Raw genomic sequence first — 21,798 nt, forward strand, 5'->3', positions numbered from 1 at the left:
ACCCACAGCTGCAGGCAACAGTGTGGTGATGGCCAAAGGGAAGGAGGGACAAGGGTGGGGGGAGCTGCAGGTGAGCAAAGCGGGGCAGAATGGGGACACCTGTAATGGCGTACAAAATAAAAATAAAATAAAAAAGATAAATTTAGTTGGTGCACTGCCTTTAAGAAAATGTACATTATTCTTTACAAAACATCATTTAAAAATACGGTTTAAGTTTCTGAAATTTTATAATAATCTGAAATTCTTACTGGAATTAATAAAGCAATATTCAATAACTTGTACATACAAGTACTATATTTTTATTTCTGATTCATGCAAATTCAAAGTTAATCAGACGTATAACAGAGTCATTATACAGATTTTTGCCTGACCTCCTGGAAAATAATTGGAAAGTTCATGGAGTGAGAACTAAGGTATAATGTTGCAGATTTCTTTCTTGCCTTTTTTTTCTTTACTCATTGTGGGCTGCTGGTTGGGCTAACAAAGAGAATATGTGAGTTCAGCCACATAACCACCGACTGACGAGAAACAGGTGGCGAATCGATACATGGTAGACATGTGACAATGCAGACCACGGCTGTTGTTGAAAGTAACTGAGTAGGTTCTGGTAATGAACAAAAATCCCTGTTTTTACAACATGGTTGTATAACTTCAGTTGACTAGAAGCAGCTGCAGACTTTTTTTTTTCTGTGAAGGAAAAAAATTAAGCTTTATAATGTTAATCTGATCGACATTAATACCTGTCCCAGCTCTACGATCTTCTCGGGACTTTTATAGCAAGTATGAATTTTGTTCTTGAAAGCTGTGGTAAATGGTAATCTTTTGTTGGGGTAAAATCAATCTATGTTGTAGAAAACACAGTCACTTGTATTCACACAGGTTAACGTGTTTTTAAAAACCACGTGGCCATCTTTTTTTCCTCTAGCAAAGGAGTAGAGGGAATTTTTTCATCACTGTGAAAGACTAGAAAACAGTAAAAAAAGAATCTAAATACACAGCAGAACTGTTTTCTATCCCTGAATGAGGAGATGGTCACTTTCCCCCAACTGAAACTTTGGCGTCTGTGTATGAAAGCCAGTGCTGCAACCAGAGCCTAAATTTTAAATCACCAAAGTTAAGAATACTAAGTATTCAGAAAACCTACTACAGAGGTTAATCTATTAACTCATGATTTCCTTTTAAAAAAACTGGAAACCTTATAAAACTATTAGAAGTAATGTTTGGCTTATTTTTGGAACATGTTTAATGTCACATTGCTCTGAATCAAAGAACATTCTGGAAAAGTCAGATATTAATTTGAAATGTTATTGTATTAAATATCATAAATGAAGGCTTTCATGCAGATAGAATTCATTTTTTGAACTGCACAGAATAGAACGATTTGCAGGCATGGAGGGGAACAAACCTTTGAAATTTGGTCTTATCCGGGGATCGTAACTGACCAGCAGCCTATTCAAGATGTTGCTAGTGGAATTGGCAGGGACGCGGGCAAGGTCTTCTGCTGACTGCTGGCTATAATAGAAAAAAACAAAATGAAATCCTGGTAAGTATTTATTTTTGGACACAAATCTACAGTTATATCATGGTGTTTCCAAAGAGAAGTAAGTGAAAAGTTGGAGACATTGCCAGCAGCCCACACACACAAAAAAAAACATGTGTCATAAAACATGAAAATCAACAAATAATTACTTTAGCACTTAATTTTACCAGGTGAATGAAACACTCACTGTCCCAAATACTCCAAGTTACTTTCTCTTTAAAAAATTAAGCAGACATCTTACTTGTCCTGAAGCTACCTGCAATCAAAATCTAGACAAGCACAAAGGGAATGCAGACAATGAGAAGAGCAAAAAGAAAGTTTTTGAATAATGTATTATGTTTAACCTTCCGCCTAAATAAAAGAGTATGTGAATACCAAAAGATGGCCAGAGAGATAGTCCAAGAATTCAAAAACAATCCTGCTGACATTTGTAAAATAATATTTCCCAAGAAATGCAAAACAAATGTTCTCATTGAGTTAAATATGTTGGAAGGGGGTGTGAAAACAAATGTACTAATAAAAGAAACCTCATTTAAAACGGAGTCGAGAAGCCCTGTAGGGGGAGCTCTCGCACAAGTACCACTTCTTGCAGCCTCCCAAACCAGCGGGGAGAAGGAAGATAATCATTTCAGCAAGGGAGGACATTTTCCACGGAGGAAATTTGTCTCCTGCTTTTCTGAAAAGGAAGGAGGATCTGTCCTTGCCTCACTGCAACACTCTGACGCCCACTTGCAGCCTATGACAACCCACCACAGCCTCTCTTGTTCTCCAGCGAACAGTCTTCCCACTTCCGTCCTAAAGCTAGTAAGAGCTGGCCTTCCTTTTCTCTCTGGACTAGCCTATGGTTCACCATAGCTTGCTTGTCCCAAATTAAACTTCTCTGCTATTCCCGAATAAACTCAACTGCCAGTAAAACAGCTGGCTATTTCTACTTTTGAGGTTGACATGGGAAATTGGTCAAAAGGAGTGTCTCTGTTACCAGAAATTAAACAGGGAAAAATACAGAGCCATAAGCTACAACTACCTTTGTTACATATATATTTGCTGTCCACTAAGGGAAAAACTGCCACATTTTTCTATTTCAATTAACTTTGAACAATGAACCTTGACTAAAATGGTAGTTGCTTGAGAATACTTAAAAATGCACACACTTCATTGGAAGCCAGTGGAAAATGTTTGGTTGTTTATGGTTTGTTTGACCACTCACAGTCTTATCACATAATCATTTTCCCAATACAAAAAAAAATCCATGAGAATCACAAGGAACATTAAAACTATAGTTGGAGCATCTTTCACTATCCATTCTGTACTGATATAGTAAAAGTGTCCATTTCATAAAGTATTTTGATTTATATGAATCAAACTCAGATGTATTGGCTATAGCTTTGTTTTGAAATTCCAACTCCTATCAGGCAATTCTGTTTTGAGTTAATTATTATACAATTTGCTGATAAGATACAATCACTAAGGTGAGATATAGCCAATATTAAGAAATTTATGAAAAATCTAAAATGTTGCAGATTATATGCATTTTATTTTATTTTTTTAAAAAGGTCTTATAATGTTTTCTTTTTAAAGATTTATTTATTTATTTATTTATTTATTTATTTATTTATTTATTTATTTATTTCTGGAGAGAGAGGAAGGGAAGGAGAAAGAGAGGGAGAGAAGCGTCAATGTGTAATTGCTTCTCACGTGCCCCACTGAGGACCTGGCCCACAACCCATGCATGTGCCCTGACTGGGAATTGAACCAGGAACCCTCTGGATTACAGGTTGGTGCTCAACACACTGAACCACACCAGTCAGGGCTATATAGTACTTTAGAATTATTTCTTATCATCTTATCAGCTTCAGTAGCACAGTTGCAGGGAATTAGGGACTGACAATAAGATTTCGTTTCATTGTATGTGAAATTGTGACCTCTTTTTTAAAGCCAACCCTCATCCCTTATCAAAGATACAAAAACTCTAAAGGGAATGAGGGGGTGGGGAAACTGGATATCAGGATGCAAATTGGTGTTCAAACCCATTTACAAGGTTTCTCATTCATAGGATGAAAAGAGAATTAATTAGAAAATATACTTGTATTGGTCCAATTAAGAAATGTGATTATTGTGCCTCTTGATATAAAACCTTTCACAAGTATTTTTCTTCTAAGAAATGAAACGAGCAGACAATATAAAGACAATTAACACTAGTTTTTCTAATAGAGAAATTTCCAGCTGATTTTTTTCTTCCAGCTATGAAGCATGGCAGAATGTGCTACGCTATAATATATCTCTTTGGCATAAAGATTATTTTGAGCCAGAGGCACTTGAAAAACAGTAAACACTGGGAGAAGCTTTCTCAAAAACTCTTTTTATCTGCCTAAAAACAGGTCCTCCAAAATGAAGTCAGTTGTCACAGATCCTCTCTGGGGAGTTTCATCAACTAGGAAAGACTGACTTTTATCACCATAGAGGAAACTAGAAATGGACATTATACCAGACAAACTTTGTCATAAACTATCATACCTCTGGTCTATTTTTCTAATAGCTCATCCATCTATTCGATATATGTATATGCATGTATACACATGCACACAGGATACACACACATACATGTATATATGTGTGCACAGACATGAATTATGTGTATGCATATGTATATGCACATAATATATGCATGTGTATATATATCCTTCCTTAACTAGTCTATATTCCTCCTTTCCACCTATTAATATGATATATAAGCTCTAAATCTCACTACTTTTGGGTATTCACTTTTTGTGCTGTGATGCCCCTATATAAGATTAAAAATTGATGTTTTAATACTTTTACTCCTGTTCATCTGTCTGTTTCCAGTTATTTACTAGGCCTGGTTTTAAGCTGTAAGCTGTGTCAATCAAACCTATTTTAACTCATTACCAAATTCTGTCTTTCCTCTATTCATTGCCTCAGAATAAATCCCCTTCCTGGAATACTGTTACTTCCACTCTTTAGTGTACTCATCTAATCCCAGCCCGTCTTTCAATGCTGACTCTCTAAAATCCAGCCTCAATTATCCTGCCTTACTGTAATGAAGACAAACTGATAAAGATACATTGGCAATACTCTGAAGCTTCTTTTCTTATCCACGTGTATATAACCAGCAGGACTGGATCACAGACACTATGCTTCTTGAGGAAATTGTGGCTTCTGCATCTTTGTAATCCCCTGCACAGCTTACACAGTATCAAATACACATTGGTTCAAGCATTTCCATGTGCCAGGTCTTTAAGGAGACTTCATGCTCAAGATAGCTGTGTGCCTCACAGCAGTAGCAGTTACCCTCATCATTTCCAGATGAAAAAGAGATTTCTTCCTGTGGTGTCCTTTCAGGAGAAAGGACTTATTTTTTCCCCTCTCAGAAGCTTTCCAACATTGGACATTGCTGAACCAATCACTGGCCAGCAGGAAGAAATAATCATGGTTGGCTCAGGTGGTATGGTAGTCCGGTGTGCAATAGATACCAGAGAACCAACCATCTTGTCCATTACATTCTTTAATTTGATAATCACAAACACTTGCTGGGTTACATAAGAGAGACACTAGTCACACAGAGAGCCATTTTTTCAATGAAGTGAAAGAGAAAAGCCAGACTGGTAGAACGGTGAGCAGTAGGTGAGTAGATAGAGTGATAAAGTGCATGACTATGCAGAAATGAAGGCACAGTAAGGTTGACAGTTTTCTAAAGTGGTAAAGTCAAGAATGAAACCTGATCTAAGTTCCCAATTCTCATTTGACAACAACCCTGCTGTAATGGAAATGAAATGTCATCTATCTTCTTACTGCCATCTATCTATACATTGCTTTTTATTACTTTAGGACAATAATCTATATTACATTATAATTAAGTTCTATTAGTCTTAATAATTTTAGAAATAATTAGTCTTGGGAAACCTGAATTTGCCCTTTTTACAACTTACCAGTATCACTCTTCCCTCTAAACACCTCCAAATTCTGGTATTTCCAAAGCCCCCCAAACAGTTAACAAAAAGTCACTGTTGGTAGACAATCTCTTGAAATCAAAAAGAAAGTATATCGAATATGCTAGAGGCCCTTTTATTCTTATTCATGTCAATGGCTTTTCATGTCTCTGATGCAGGTAAACTGACACAAATACTTAACCAACAGTTCACCCTTCTTTTTATGAGCATTTTAGAGATATTTTAAAATTTAAGTGAAATTCATGTAGTTTATATTCATGAATTTAGGGATCTTCCCCTATCTTAAAAATCATGTTTTTGGCTTAGTTAATACTAAAATAACCTTAAAGTCATCTCTACACATTAAAAACATTTAAAGAGCCTAAATAAATATGCCACTTTCTTCCAAAGAGTTGAAACGATTTGCATGTAGCATATTTTCCTATATGTGCACTTTATATCATCTTATAATTTAGAAAGAGACCAGTATTATTTATAGAAACTAAACAGGAATAAGAGGAGTTAAATGATTTTAATGCCTCTCACTATTAAAGTTTTCATATTCTGAATCTCAGTCCAGTGTTTCCTCCATATGATTATGCCATTTTATTTTAAGAAATCTATCAACAATTATGATATTATTACAAAACAGGATTTATTTCATGGAAATGTGATATCAATTTAAGAAAATAACTTACTCTACTCAGGCAATGTGATCAAATGACTAGAGAAAATAATGTTTTATATCAAAAGCCTTTTTACAACCAGTCTTCTTTTGTTCACTTGCCTAAACTTGAACCAAAGTCATTACTAATATGCAAAGTTATGCAAGGAATGTATCAGGCTGTATAGCTGTATGATGTAATGTTTTCCAGCACTAAAGGAAAAATCCAGAAATTTCTTTCCAAAGGGGAAAGCTCAATTTTCCACGTAGGACGTTCATATTTTTACATGACCCTTTAGTAACCACACTGCACAGCTCCACTTCAGAACTGGTGTGTGAGAGCATAGTGTCCTAATCTCCTCCCTCACACCAGGAATCTGACCCGAAAGGGATTGTGGGATTATTTTTCCAAGAGTTATAAATGTTACAACAATGGTCAAAGGTCTTCTCAGGCCTGAAGGCAGTGTGGATATGTCCACAGGAGAGAACAGGGCGTGGGACCTGCAAAGCTTTCAGCTGGACATGAACTGAACAGAAGCAAGCCCAAAGCAGCGAGGCATGAGCAGGGTAAACATATGTAAAATATGTGGATTGTGTTATCTGTCCTCTGTACTCTGGGGCAGTGATTCTTTACCTCCTTTTTAGGTTATAGACACCACTGAGAATCTGATAAAAACTATGTTCTTCCCTGAAACAGTACAAGCAAAGTTGGCAGTGCTGAGGGTTCCAGAACCTGTGGACCACAAGCTAAGATAGCTTCTCCATGCAAACAAATGGGGCTATCCTTACCTAAGAGACAATTTTTTTAAAAAGTCAGGTATCTTGTAGTGACAAAAGTAAGCTCAGAGGGGCGGGTAAAAAAACAAGATGAAAATATGACAAAGGGACAAAGAAGCCAACTGAAAGAGTTCCCAGTGGCCAAATTTGAAATGATTTGAGCAATAAAATAAAGTAGTATTGGGTTATATTATCAACTATAAAATAAAATCCATAGATATATACTTTTCCAAAATGCATACCACCATTCTAAGAAAAACATCAAACAAATCCCAACTGAGCTGTCACGGTCATGAAAAACAAGGAAAGGCTGAGAAACTGTCACGGCCAAGCAGGGCCTAGGAAGCATAAAGACCAAAATAATGTAATAAATCCTGAACAGGGTTCTGGAACAGAAAAATAAAAGGACATTAGGTAAAAACTAAAGACATCTGAATAATGTATGGACTTCAGTTAGTGACAATGTGTCAACATTGGTTCTTGATTATGAAACATGTACCATGCAAATGTAAGATGTTAATAATAGGGGAAACTAAATGCAGTGTATTTGTGAATTGTGTAATCTTTGGGCAATTTTTCCATAAATCTAAAATTGTTCTAAAATAAAATAGTATATTTGAGAAAAAGAAAAGAGTAGACAGCTGAAGACTGTAAGAGACCCCCCCACCAAAGAAGATGTACAGATGGTAATAAACACAGGAAAAATGCTCCAAGTTGTAGGTCACCAAAGAAATGCAACTTAACAGTGATAAACTACTGGAGGCCTATTAAAATGACCACGATCCAGAACACTGACAACACACACAAATGAGAATCAATGGCAACAGGTGCTCTCATTCATTGCTGGTGGGAATGCAAAATGGTACAGCCACTTTGAAAGACCATTTGGTGGTTTCTTACAAAACTACGCATATTCTTACCATCCCATCCAGCAATCTTACCCCTTGGTATTTACCCAAAGGAGATGAGAACAATGTTCACATGCACACACACACAGAAATGCTTATAAGAGATTTATGTGTGCTTACCAAACCCTAGAAGTAAACAAGATGTGCCTCAGTAAATGAATGGAGAAGTAAACTGTGGTGCATCCAGACAATGGAATATTATTCAGCATGAAAAATGAATGTGCTAGTAAGCTGTGAAAAGACATGGTGAAATAGACATGCATTATTACCAAGTGAAAGAAACCAATCTGAAAAGACTACATACTATATGATTCCAAATACATGACATTCTGGAAAATTCAAAACTATAGAGACAGTAAAATGATCAGTGGTTATAAGGGGCTGGGGGGGGGAGGGGAGAGGACTAGGCAGAGCACAGAGATTTTTAAGGTAGCGAAAATACTCTTCCAGGTAATCAGATAAATAGTCATATAAAGACAAATATTTTATATATTCTGATAACAAACTAAGTAGTTATTTATGAATCCAGATAATTGAGGGGGTTATGTGTTTTATATTTTCCTAATTATAATTTATTATTGCCTCTCTTGATAGTCTCTCAATTTTTCCATTCTGTTTTTACACATTAAATTATGAACAGAAGGTTTATAAATACAGCGAGTGATACCTTTTACATGATTCGTTGAGTTTAATTTGTTTATATTTATTTGAAAAGAATGTGTTTATGGGAATATGTGTATGTGTGTGGCAAAGTCTGTTATGTTACTATAGGCCAAGAATCATAATTAAAAACAGTGTTCCACAACATTCACTTTATTTATCCCCCACCCCTGTTGGGCTTAAGGAACTCTTGGATCCCGTAAAAACATTTTCAAATCTTGTCTAACTTCAATTATGCAATTACATCATCCATGGCTCAAAGAAAAATGTTTTTCACAAAGTAGAAACATCTATTTGGAGAGATGCTGGAGTTTAGATAATAGCAATTTCCAAATCTCATTAAAGGCTATGATCTTTTTTTAACTTCACATCACATGTGAAATTACTTGTCCCATGAATACTATAAGTACCTTCTATTTATACGGTGTGTTTCTCAAACAGTGTAAAACACTATACATTCTCATTACTTTTCATCGGTTTGTTAATTTGATACAAATCTCATGACCTAAGGAATTAAACTTAAACCTCAGTCCAAACCAAATGTCTACTGTTCTATTACTTTCCATACTATGCAGAAATAGCATTACAACCTGGTGCAGCAAATAAAAATCCACAGCAATACCTCTACCTCTGCTCTAACTATAGCTGGAATGGTACTTACCATTTCTCAATTTTCCCTGCATAGTATAGATATAAAATGTTTCTCTTCTGGCCTAATAGGAATGGTAATAAGATAAACCAGCACTAACACAGATAATAAAGTTAAATGTGGGTATAATTGAAGAAACGCTTGTCAACAGACTGGCTGGTGTTCTATTCCCAGACAGTGAGATTCCCACATGACATTGGGCAAATCACTTCTCCTCTTCGAGCCTCCATGTCCTCACCTTTAAATCAAAGGTTTAAATGAGGGGATCCCTCAGATCCCAGTCAATCAGTAACCTGGCTCTACCTGTTGTGGATGCTGCGGTGCTGCCTGCCCCAGATGGTCCCTTCACAACTGAGGCTGTTGCCAGGAATGCTGGCTGCTTAGGGGTCTGAGTTGGGTCTCTTCTGGAGTGGCATTCGGCTGAAAGAAGGGGTCTTGCCTTGGAGGCAACCGATGTCCAAAAACTTTGTTATTGGGGATATGAGGGAACCCGAAGCCCTTTCTACTAACAGAGACAACTCTGAGAGGGTGCCCCAGCTTCAGGGCTCTCTCTCGGGCATCCACGGGTGGAGGCCTCAGGTGCAGCTGTATCCTTCCTGTGTTTCACCCGCTTTCCTTGCCCTCATAGATGTTCCAAAAGCAATCACTCTCTGCATGTAGATCTTCATGTCAGAGTCTGTCTTAGAGAGAACTCTATCTACAACATCAACTAAATAAGATTCTTTAAAGAACAAAACTTATACAATTATCAATATGCTACGTTTCTCTTTTACATTAATTATTCCTGAAGTCCTTTAAAAAAGTTCTTAAGCTTTAACACATGCCACGCTCCGTGCCATGTGCTGGTTATGCATTTAAAACTCCAACACAAATGTTGGTTATTCTGATATAAAAGTGGTATTTAAAACTGTGGGTCCAGATGAATTTGTCTAGGGATTCTCAGCTCTGGCTGTTCACTGAATTCACCTAAGAAGCTCTGAAAACTTCTGATGCCAAGCTCCACTCCTTGCCTCCCTCCAGGTTTAATTAGTTTGGAATGAGGCTCAGGCATCAGAATTTTAAAAGCTCCTCAGAAGATTCTAGTGGTTAGACAGTCACTTGCCAGCAAAGAGAATTTACAGTGAGGAAAGCACATGGAATTAAAACATGAGCAGATGGGAGGAAAAAATAAGCCAACAATTAAGACAAAGAATGAACTAGCCCAAGAAGAAGGAGGAAATCCAGAAGTGTGTGTCAACAGAACTCAAGAAAAAAGAATATGTTATGGAGAGGTTGGTTAACGACCAAATGTCACAGAGAGGTTGAGTTGAGGACTGAAAACTCCCTGTGGGATTTAGCATAAAGGAGAGCTGTTTTTCAGCTGATTGAAAGACAGAAGCCAGGTGGGAGCAGAAAGAATAGTGAGTAGTAGGAAAGGGAAATGGAATGAGAAAGTAAACCTATTGAAAAGTTTGACTAGCAGTGACTTCAACAACATGGAATAGGAAACTCTGGACCCTCCTTTCCTCCATGGACACACTAACTCAATAGCAATATCCAGGTCCATTCTCTTTGTCAGAAATGCAGAAACTAGGTGAGAGGCTTCTATACCCAACCAGGTGCAGTGAAACCTGTAGGGAAAGTGGAGACACACTCTCAGCATAATCCCCAACCCCGGAACAGCGCAACAGGACAGCATCCAGAGGACATCCTCGGCTCCCAGCTTCTGCCTGAGGAGAAGCTTCATTCACGTCTACTGTCCCAGCTTTTCCGGATGCTGCTCTAGAGACTGGGTTATGTCTCTCCTGTTTTGGAGCAATGATGGGGCCCAGTACATGCCAGTCCTCTGTGAACTACAGAGAACTAAGCATTGTTGGAACTAGCAGAGTTCACAATGGCTCCAAGCCTGCCCCCTCAATGCATAGCAGTTGTGCTGTAAACCCTAGTTCCTCCCTGTATCTGCACACCCAAGGTCACCGAATTCACAATAGCCACCTGTGTGTGAAAACAACCTAAATTCCCATTGACAGATGAATGGATTTTTTAAAAACATGGTATATGCATACATGGAATAGTATTTACCCTTGAAAAGGAAATCCTGCCACATGCAACAAAATAGATGCACTGTGAGAGCATTTTTATGCCAAGGGAAATAAATCAATTCTCAGAAGCACAAATATGGCATTATTCTACTTCTCTGAGGTATCTAAAATAGTTAAGCCCATAGAAGCAGAGAATACAATGGTGGTTGGCGGGAGTGAGGAAGATATGAGGAGTTGGTCATTAACAGATGCAAAGACAAATAAGTCCTAGAGGTCTGCCACACAGCATCGTGCTTACAGAAAACAACAGTGTGATGGACACTGAAAACTTGGTTACAAGGGCAGGTCTCATGTTAAGTATTCATACCACAAAATTATTTTTTAATTAAAAAATAATTAAATAAATTTGTTTGGGTTTTTTTGGCTGAACCAAATAGATGTTTACTTGAACTACTTGCATAGTTATTATTTGGAAGTAAAATGTAATTACTTGGCTTTGTTCTAAGGAGAATCTGGCACATGAAGAGATAAAAAGTGAATGCCATCAGGTTAAACTGTCATTGGACAGAGCTCCTAAAAACTTCAACTTTAACAATTAATGAAATGTATTTTTACCCCTCAGAACAAGTAAAATTTAATTATACACACTCTAGAAAAGGATTCAAGAGTGACCAGAGATGTAGTTTTCAGAGACATGTGGCATCTTTCTTCATAGGAGTTTATTGTGTACAATCTGAGTGCATTGCAAAGGATCCAGTGAGAAAAATTAATCCCAGTTTCAGATTCTCCCCTCCCCTAAAATAGTTGTCAATGAGATCCAAAGGAGGGGTGAAAATAACTAGCCTTGGATGGGTGAGAACTTCACTCTAAGGAGGAAAGGAACAGAGGGAGAAGGCAATGGACACAAGATCACGTGTCCTGGTGGAAAACTGAGTCAGACAGTCCAGTGTCCTCCTTAGAAGTTCCAAGCTACCAATCCAGAACATTGCTTTTTGTATGTCTGCCAAAATGTAAGAGTTCTCACATGAGCACCTAAAAGATAAAAAAGGAAATATACTGTGCCACATTTTAAAAATAATTCAGAACCTTAAAGGCAACCAAAAATAATAAACTGATTTTGAAATTTATTTTAAAGGTATTATGATATCATATCCAGTATTTACCAAATGATTAATGACATGATTAACATCATCTATCACCTGTATTTTGTTAGCATTATTTCTTAGGGGGGAAAATTGTCTTTTTGAATGTAAAAATTTCAAGATTTAAAATTATATTTCTTGCACAAAACTCATTCTTAGGTAGAACTACACATTCTGAATATACCACACCTATAATATTCAACAAATACTTAGCGAGTCATTCAACAAATATTTAACAAATGCCTAACAGAGCCAGACATTTTTTTAGGCCCTGGGAAAATACCAGCAAAAAAAGCACATACACACAGAAACAATCGCTGCTGATAGAGCTCAGCCGCTGGTCCATGGAGTGATTGGCCACAGGGTAGGAATGAAAAGGTCCCTATTTCCATTTCTTACAGAATACCACACAGTGCTGTGGTTTGTATTTGATATGGTTTTAAATGACCATTATCCAGGTCTAGCCATATTTATGAAAAGGTGGTTATTCCAATGTCATGGTAAATATTTTCGCTCTTGATTAGTTTGTTTGCTTTGCCTTTTTTTCCCCTGTATGATTTTTTGGTCTACTTTTTAATTTAATGTTTGAATACAAATTAGAAACACAATTGAGTCTATACTATTGACCTAATAGGATATTGACACGTAATATTGAAGAACTGACATAAGTGGAACCATTATAAACTAGAGCTAGGGCAGCCGTTCCAGAGAAAGTGCTTACAAGTCTTGCTCCTTGAAGATTTGGAATGTTTGAACCAGGCAAAATAACCTTTGCACTGGGCCAAGGCAACATGGTCTGATAAACAATCTGTGAAACAAACGGGAAAGCAGACATCCTGACCATAAAAACTGTCAATTATGGACATTCCCTCTGAAGCTAGAATCAGTAACCAGTCATGGATAGCTAAGGAGTAACTCACTTTGTTAACACCAATGCGAATTTCATTCCTCTATTCACACAATCAGTTTCTCACAATAGGTCATTTCCTCTGCCCTCAGGACACAACTTGGGGTTCTGCCTGAATCTGTGCCCCGGAATCACACATTTGTGACCTCAAATAAACAATGATGCCTCTCACTTTGGCTTCTTATTTTTAGGCGAACAAAACTGTGCCAATAAAAATCCCAGCCTTTTGTGTCTATATGTACGCAAATAGAACAGCTGATTCTAAAACTCCTATGGAAATGCAGAGGACTTAGAATGGCCAAAGTAATACTAAAGAACAAAGCTAGAGGATGTGCAGGCATTCTGCTATAGTAATAGGAAAGTGTGTTGCTGACACAAGATGAGGAATAACAGACCAGTGGGACAGAACGGAGAACCAAGCAAATGATGTACAATAAAGGCACAACTGCAATTTAGTCAAGTATGGTCTTCAAACAATGTGCTGCTTTTAAAAATGAGTATTGACCCTGTCCTACATTATAAACAAAGAATAAATATAAACAAACAAACATAAATAAATAAACTGACATGGATTACAGAATTAAATGTGAAACATAAGACAGTAAAGTATCTAGGGGGGAAAAGCAGATTATCTTCATGACCTTGGAGTAGAGAAATATTTCTTAAATAAAACACAAAAGCATTAAAAAAGATTAACAAGTAATTCACACTCGGGCTTCATTAAAAATAAGTACTTTAGTTCATCAAAAGACACTGTTAAGAAAGTAAAAATATATAACAAAAATTGGAGAGAGATTTTTAGTATATGAGGAGCACTCTTCAGGAGAGTTATAACTAAAAGTCCAATATACATTTGAAAAGGTGTTCAGCAACATTAATCATCAGGGAAATGCAAATTAAAATCACAATGGGTATAAAATCTTATACCCATATCTAATGACTAAAATTAAACCGACTGCTGATGACCCCAAGTTTTGACAAGGATGTGAAGCAATGGGATGCTCACACATGAAAGATGACAGTAGAGTTGGAAAACAGCCCTTTACCTTCTACAGTTTAATATGCTTACACCCTATGAGTCAGAAAATCCATTTCTTAATATGTGGGTATATATGCTATCCTCAGTTTTGATGATTGCTTCCTATGCATGCTCTTATTTTAGTCATCAATAAAATGTTGAACACACATAAGGCCAAAATTTCACCAGGAAACATCACCCAGGTTGAAGGTATCCTACTAATTACCCAGTTGTTAACTCATCTAATTTTAGTATTAAGACCATATTTCTAAATATCATCCAAAGGGATTATATAAGTTACTCTCAGGTACCTTAACCAATCCAGATATAATGACTTATAAAAACCAAATCCCTTTTTATTCACATTTAGACAAATTTTTATATTGTGTGTGTGTTATGTTGATCTTTAATGCTTGAGTCAATAAAGACACTGCTCCCAAGAAGCTTTCAGTCTAGAGGGGAAAGCGAGCAATTACAACTAATGATTACCATAGACTATTATAAACATGATAGGCAATCAAGGTACTATGGAGGCCGAGAGTGTGTTTAGCTAAATAAGATGATCAGAATTAGGAAGTTTCCCAAAGGAAATAACAGGGTTTGAGTTGAGTTTGAGGTCATTAAAAAGTAGATGAAAATGTTAAATGTATGAGTGTGATGCTCTTAAGAAAGTTCTGGGCCATAGATGAAGGGATCAACAATAAATACTGGTATTTTTAGCCAAAGACTTGGACGAGACCATGAAGGTGGGAGTTAACTAAAAACAGAAGGAGAACATCGGCATTTTCAGTTAGGGAGAAAATACTTCTGGAGGTATGAAAGAGCAAGTGTGTATGAGACTTGACTTGCGTGTGGGTTGGGTTGAGGTGGGGGCTGGGATGGGAAGGTAGTACTGGAGGTGTCAGAGGACAGTTACCAAGAACTGTGGGTGCAGCCGAGAAATCAAGACCTTATTTAGAGTAATACAGAGTCCCTTCAATGACTCGAAGCATTAGAATGATTTGACTATATTGAAAATTCAGAAAACACATTCTAGGGTCAGTGTGAAATATGAATTGATGGAGGACGATAAGAAGCAGGGAGCCAAAGAGTTCAGCAAAAAGGATGAGGAGGAGTAAATAAAGCAGTGTCCACATGGATGTGAAAATAAGGAACTAATTCCAATGACAGGAAAGACTCTGTATTGAGAAGTCTTGGGAACTACTGAATTTGAGAAGGTAAGATAGAAAGAGAAAGTTTAAGGTGATCCCAAGGATTTTGTTTCAATAGCAAAAAAGGTGATGCTATGATTTGCTGAAAAACAAAACACTGTATTGGGAGGGCTGAGAGGATTTATGAACTCAGGTTTCACCATTTTAAGTTGAGTCTGAGGTCAAGACCGGTAGCCAGGTAGAACTGTTGGGTCTAAGCTGTGGTATTCTTCAGAGATGCCCGTGCTGGGCATAGAAATGTAGTAGTTAACAGTGACTAAATGGTAGTTATAGTCACAGATTTGGACAAAACCACTCTGGCAGAATGTATAAAAAATCAAAGGGAAGATCAATAGATTAAGGTGAATGTCAGGTTAATGTGTAAAATAGAAAGCTGGGTCCAAAGACTCAATCTGAAATATGTTTTCTAATTTAAAGTTTATTTATTATTTATTAACATATATCAAATTTCTCAAAATTTCTGGAAGCAAATTGATCAGGTAGTTTGTTAATGTGCTACTGTTGTATCATTTAAATACCAAAAATAATGAATAATGGCATATATTTATGATTTTATAACATCTCAAAACTATTTAAAAAATAGTAAAGACTGAGGAAAAGTTTATGATATGATTCAAGCTCAACATCAAAATTAAACCCTAAAATATTAAGGGCTCCAAGTCCTTTATTCCTTCTATATTTTAAAACATTTTTCCTTTATGTCCACTTTTTGAAGGAAATATTGTTAGAACAGTAAAGTGAAACATTTTTCTCAAGTTTGTCACACTCAAAAAACATAAAACATATGTTTACACAATGCCATTGCTTCATAAACTACTTCAAAAATTAAGTTCAAATAAATCAAAATGTCACTGGGTAAGAATTTCACCACACTGAGAAGTTTTATGATAGTTGGTACCGAATTTCTGAGTTTCGTAGTATTAAATATTCTTCCTAGTCAAGATATTTGTGGCTTAATCAACTTAACACCAGCTGGGCAAGCTGTATCATCCTTTAAGATACAAATACTTTGCAGACCCTTTCCCAGCACAGTATCAGAGCTGACTGTCAATCTGGATGTTCAAAGAAACTTAATGGAATAGATCCAAACGTAGCCAGAGAAAACTCTAGCCTTCACAATTCAGTGCTAATAAAATCAAAATTCTTAATGAAATACTCAAATCAAAAAATGGGTATCTAATTCTCTAAGGTACATCTACTTTTTGTAAGTCAGAGGTTTGGCAGTATCACCATGGTAATTAAGATTTATCTAGTCTCATAATTATAAAAAATTAAGATTTATCTAGTCTCATAATTATAAAAAATTAAGATTTATCTAGTCTCATAATTATAAAAAATTAAGATTTATCTAGTCTCATAATTATAAAAAATAGACAAAAATTTAAAATATAGTAGACAATTTCAAAGAAAAAATTGCAATTAATTACATATTTAAAACACTGTCATAGGGCTTATCAGGTATATGTAGGGGCTTCCATGTAAAGATTTCCATGTTTACCAAAAGAAGACCTTCATTGTTTCATTCTTTATCAACTAGATTTAGCTCTAAAAATCTGTCTTAACTATAGGCAAGATACATATATACAGGCTGTTTATATATAAGGCAATTTTAATAATGTAGTTCCATAAAGGGACATTTCCATAAAGGGAAATGTAGAATGTCCTCAAAGACTCTTGTGAGATATATGATAGTTATGAGGCTTGCTGATACCATGTTCAGAACTCTGATTTATGATGTTTAATGGGGCATGAGGAAGAAGACAAGAGCCCTATAAGCTTCCTCCTATAAAGAAATGATCAAAGATGGTTTGACTGCACACACAGATTCACTATAAGTCATATGCACCAGTTCGTCAATATGTTAACACTCATTAAATAAAAGGTTAACCTAGAGACTATCTAAAACATGAGAATGTGTCCTTTCACTTGGGAAGAGTATGGCCTGAAAATTTCCAGTCCCCTAAAATGTTAATATCCTGGTTATACCACAGAAACTAACACTGAAGAATAGTAATCATTTCAAATGATGGTTATTACTGAGCCTGACCCTATCAGACACTTCCTACCCAGTTGGCCAGATGGCCAAGGAGCGGCACTTGAATATAACTCACGGCCATTTCATCACACATCCAACCGATTAAAGCTGAAAATCAGGAGGTGTTTCCTAGTAGAGAGCTTAGTCTAATGCGGGACTTGATGTGGATCATGATGCTGTCTCCAGGCTGTTAGTCTCACGTACTCACATACTCCAAAATACCAATTCTAATAATCCTTTACAAAATATGCTTCCCCAATGTACCTTAGTATCTGTTATAGAACACTTTAAAGACTATAATAATGTACATTTAAATAATGATGCTGCTGAAATAATATTACTTGGGATCAACATGGAATTTAAGATATCTTAATTTTAAAATGACCTGCAACAGCAAAATAATTTTTATCACACATCACTGGATATGTTGCATGATCACCTAAAAGCACATTGTATTTTGTGGAAGTTATTTATGGCTATGCTGTTCAACTGCTCTAACTACTGGACATTATTTGCTGTTACTCAGAAGTTACATTAACTTTTCCTATTTAAAAAAAAAAAGAGTACAAACTTCAAAACTTGTCATTTTTTAAATTTTTTTTGCCACCCCACCTTGAGTTGTTGATTTGGATTTAGATTTTGTTTTTAAATGTAACTTCAAATTTAATGGCATATTTTTTTAGAAATACTCTAATTTCCTAATATAAATCTTTTACCAATAAAACTAATCCACCATGTGAATTTTCTTGTGCCATCCATCAGTGTAAACTAAATAGACTTTAAAATCATAGTTTAGCTATCTGAATTTTTAAATATTTTTAGGAATGTTTTTTAAACATGGGCTTCTGAAATGGTACTTGTTCAGAATATGCAATCTCAATATCCAATTAAAGTTGCACATTTAGGGTAAGAAGAAGATAGTAGCTTTTTTCTCCTGTTATAAAAGATGTATGAAAACATATAAGCTTGGGGCATAGACAAAACTTTATAAAACTTTACCTTTAATCCTGGGAGTTAGCTTTCCCGTTCTAAACCTCCCTTCAGCCTATCGCTTTCTACCTATGAAACAAATGAGTGCATATTCTGATATGAAAGTTTCTGCTGATATATGTTTCAATAAACCACCTTACTTGAATAAAAAAATGCAATTTCTCCATAGAGAATATAAGACATGAAGAACGTACGATGGGCATAGGTACTGCTTCTTTTTCCCCTTCCCCTTCTTTGAAGACTTCTCTTTAGAATAGGCTTCTTCAACCCACAAGGAAATTAAAATAAAAAAGGCAATTGCCAATAAAAACTTCATCTTGAAACGTTAAATTTCAGGAGATGGATCTACAAGAAAAAACAAGAAAATGTTTACATTTATGAAGCAAATCTTTACCTATAAGACTCTTTAAGGAATGTGATTGTTACTACCCAATGGACATCTGTACATCAAATCCTTATTGCTCATTCCTAAGTGGCTGTACTTCACTATATATTTTGTGATGATTTAGCAGTAAAAGTTAGTTTAAATAATGGTAAGAAATAAAAACCTAATGAAGTATAAAAGATAACCATGTGATTTTGGACTCTAGAATTACATAAAATTGTAAATTGATATTGATTTGCATAGTATATTGATCTATGTTTTGAAAAATATCTGGAAGGATGTTTAACACAGTGATAAAATGGTTATCTCATGCTGTTACATTTGGACTAATTTTTTTAAAGACTTTTTATTTATTTATCTTTAGAGGGGAAGGGAAGGAGAGAGGGAGAGAAACATCAATGTAGGGTTGCCTCTCGTGGGTCCCCTGCTGGGAACTGGCCTGCAGGGAACTGGCCTGCAACCCAGGCATGTGCCCTGACTGGGAATTGAACCGAGACTGCCTGGTTTTCAGGCCGGCGCTCAATCTACTGAGCTACATCAGCCAGGGATGTTTTGTTTTTTAAAAATTTATATTGTTTCAATTTTGCATGTGTATGTATTTTCCATAAATAACAAAACTAAATAAATTTTAATAATTTAAATTATTAAAATTGACAGGTAAAAGAAAAATTAGCATGAGTTTCACACTCTAAAATCATTGTTTTTATTTATACACACTAAATCTGTGAGTTACCTTTTACCTCCCCAAAAGAGGCACACACATTTAAATTAGCTTTTTGCCTTTCCCATTTGCTTGATACTAATGTTTATTACCATAAGATGATTTCTGACTCCAGAAATTCTAGTAACAATATATATAATAAAACAGTAAGTATGGTCAGACTCTTCCAAATAATCTTCTTAGCCATAATTTTAATAACATTTTCCATGCTGAAATGAGAATTATATTCTTCCCAGAATCTGATGCATTAAAAACAGAAAGAAAAAAAACAACAACTTTAAACCTCTGCTAATCCTGGGATATTTAAACCCCTTCTGCGTCCTTCATTTTCAACCCATTAATTGTTACTCATTCATTGTTTTCTGCAGAGAGAGGGACCTATCATATCTCTCAACATAATTCCCATCTGACCCTATAAATTTGCTTCCCCTATGTCATGTTTTTCATCTCCTTTTCTCCAGGAATTATTTTCTCAAACTTATCCTTTACACCCTAAAGCAAGCCAGGTCCTTTATAATGAAGAAAACAGAAGCTGCTTATCAGGCCAACAGCAATAGCAGGCTCTCTTCTGTCAACTTACAGCATTGGGCTCTCCCTTCCCCCATCTTACGGTGGCATCTGCCTCCAGATACCTTTGCCCACAGCAGCAGGTATTTCTCCCACCTTCACATCCCCCCGCCCAAAATACAAGGGCGGTCCTAACAGTTTGAAGGGGCAGAAATTCAACACCATGCTGTGTCTTCACCGCCGACCTTTCAAAGGGGACAGCTGCAGTGACCGAAGGATCTTCACAAACAAAAACGTCAAAAGCCCTCCCCGCCAAATTTGCGTTTTTTAATTATCTCCAGCCCTCTGCATCCCTCCATCCGAGAGTGTCTGCGGATGCCACCGCATCGGTGACCCGGCTGCAGCTCCCCCGGGCCCGCGCAGGGGAGCGCTCGTCCCCTTGCCCTGCACGCCGCAGTGCCCCTCGTGCCCCCAGCACCCCAGCCCTGACCCTGTCATTCCGCAGAGGCATTTATTCCTGTCCGCAGACAACCGCCCACCTCCGTCCTCCCCAGCCCTTCCCTCCTTGTCGAGCCCCGGACACGTACCCCAGGCGCCCCCGCCTGCAGCCGCCAGGCCAGGACGAGGCGGCACAGGCCCCAGACGGCGGTGGCTGCTGGGGGTGAGGCGGGCGCAGAGCAGGGGCAGCTGCGTCCCCCCGGCCGCGCCACCGCCGAGCTCCGCTGACGCGCCTGCTCCGGTCGCGGAGCCTGCGCCGTGGCGCCGCTGCCGGGTGTCCGAACCCGGGGCCAGCACGGCGGCGGGGACGGCGGGCCGGGTCCGGAGGAGCGAGGGATAGCGGGACGGAGAGAAGCGGGAGGGGAGGGGACGGGAAGAGGTATCCCGACGGGGCTAGAGGGACGTCACACCTTTCCCTGCAGGCACTGGGAGGGCTTTTGAGCAGAAGAAATGTAGTCTCCCCTTTTAGGGGACTACAGACGAGAGGGCAGGGGGTTGGGTAAGGACAGTGTTGGTAGAGGAGAAAAAAGCCCTTTCCATGACCTCGAATTCTTTAGGGTCACCTTGTAAACACTATTAACAACAACAAAAATAAACAACAACTAATAGAGCAAATGACCTTCTTGGACCAAAGGGGGAAACTTACAATTTCTGTAAACTCATCATTTGCCCAGACTACTGGCATCTAACCTAATCTCTGAGTTTCATTTCTAATCTCTAAAAGTCTGACGTTTCTAAGCAATCTTAAATTAGGTAAATGACTAAGGCCACATAATCCTACAGGTAGATTGTTTGAACCTTTGTTAACTAATTAACCTATGTGCAGAACTTGATAGTTTCAGAACCCTTTCGCCGCATTATCTCATTTGTCCCTCACAACATCCATTCCTGGGCAAGATTTAAGTCTTCCTTCCCATTTTGCAGATGAAGAAAATGAAGCTCAAATGTGTTTGTTAGGGGATATATTCTTGGTGTTACACATGTTGAATGTAATTTACCAGAAACTCACAGTCTGATTTTACATGTCTTAGCCACATATGACTTCCGTTTTCTCTAGCAAAGCGTTCATTGTCCTTGTTGTCAACAAAGTGGCCCTTCGCTTGGCTATGTAGCTCTTGGATAACAGACAGCTTTGCTGTTATCTCTTGACTGTGTACCTAATTGATTTTTTTTCCTGAATCGAAAAGGCATTGGTTTGGGTGAGCATCACTTAGCACT

The 21,798-nt window shown here is 37.3% G+C and overlaps 1 protein-coding gene across 1 annotated transcript in view; it reads right to left on the reverse strand.

Moving 5' to 3' along the window:
• Positions 1 to 20,751, reverse strand: part of GLRB (glycine receptor beta) — a 50,794-nt gene extending 30,043 nt beyond the window's left edge. Inside the window, exons 1-3 of the mRNA XM_037125728.2 lie at positions 20,670 to 20,751; positions 18,664 to 18,814; positions 1,406 to 1,512 (exon numbers count right to left, since the gene is read on the reverse strand). Coding sequence (XP_036981623.1) covers positions 1,406 to 1,512; positions 18,664 to 18,785 — 229 coding nt within the window. The 5' untranslated portion in view covers positions 18,786 to 18,814; positions 20,670 to 20,751. The remainder of the gene's footprint in view (positions 1 to 1,405; positions 1,513 to 18,663; positions 18,815 to 20,669) is intronic.
• Between the last annotated feature and the right edge of the window lie 1,047 nt (positions 20,752 to 21,798).

This window comes from Artibeus jamaicensis, unplaced genomic scaffold (assembly GCF_021234435.1).
Source record: "Artibeus jamaicensis isolate MK-2021 breed Jamaican fruit bat unplaced genomic scaffold, CSHL_Jam_final scaffold_537, whole genome shotgun sequence".
Classification (NCBI taxonomy): Eukaryota; Metazoa; Chordata; class Mammalia; order Chiroptera; family Phyllostomidae; genus Artibeus; species Artibeus jamaicensis.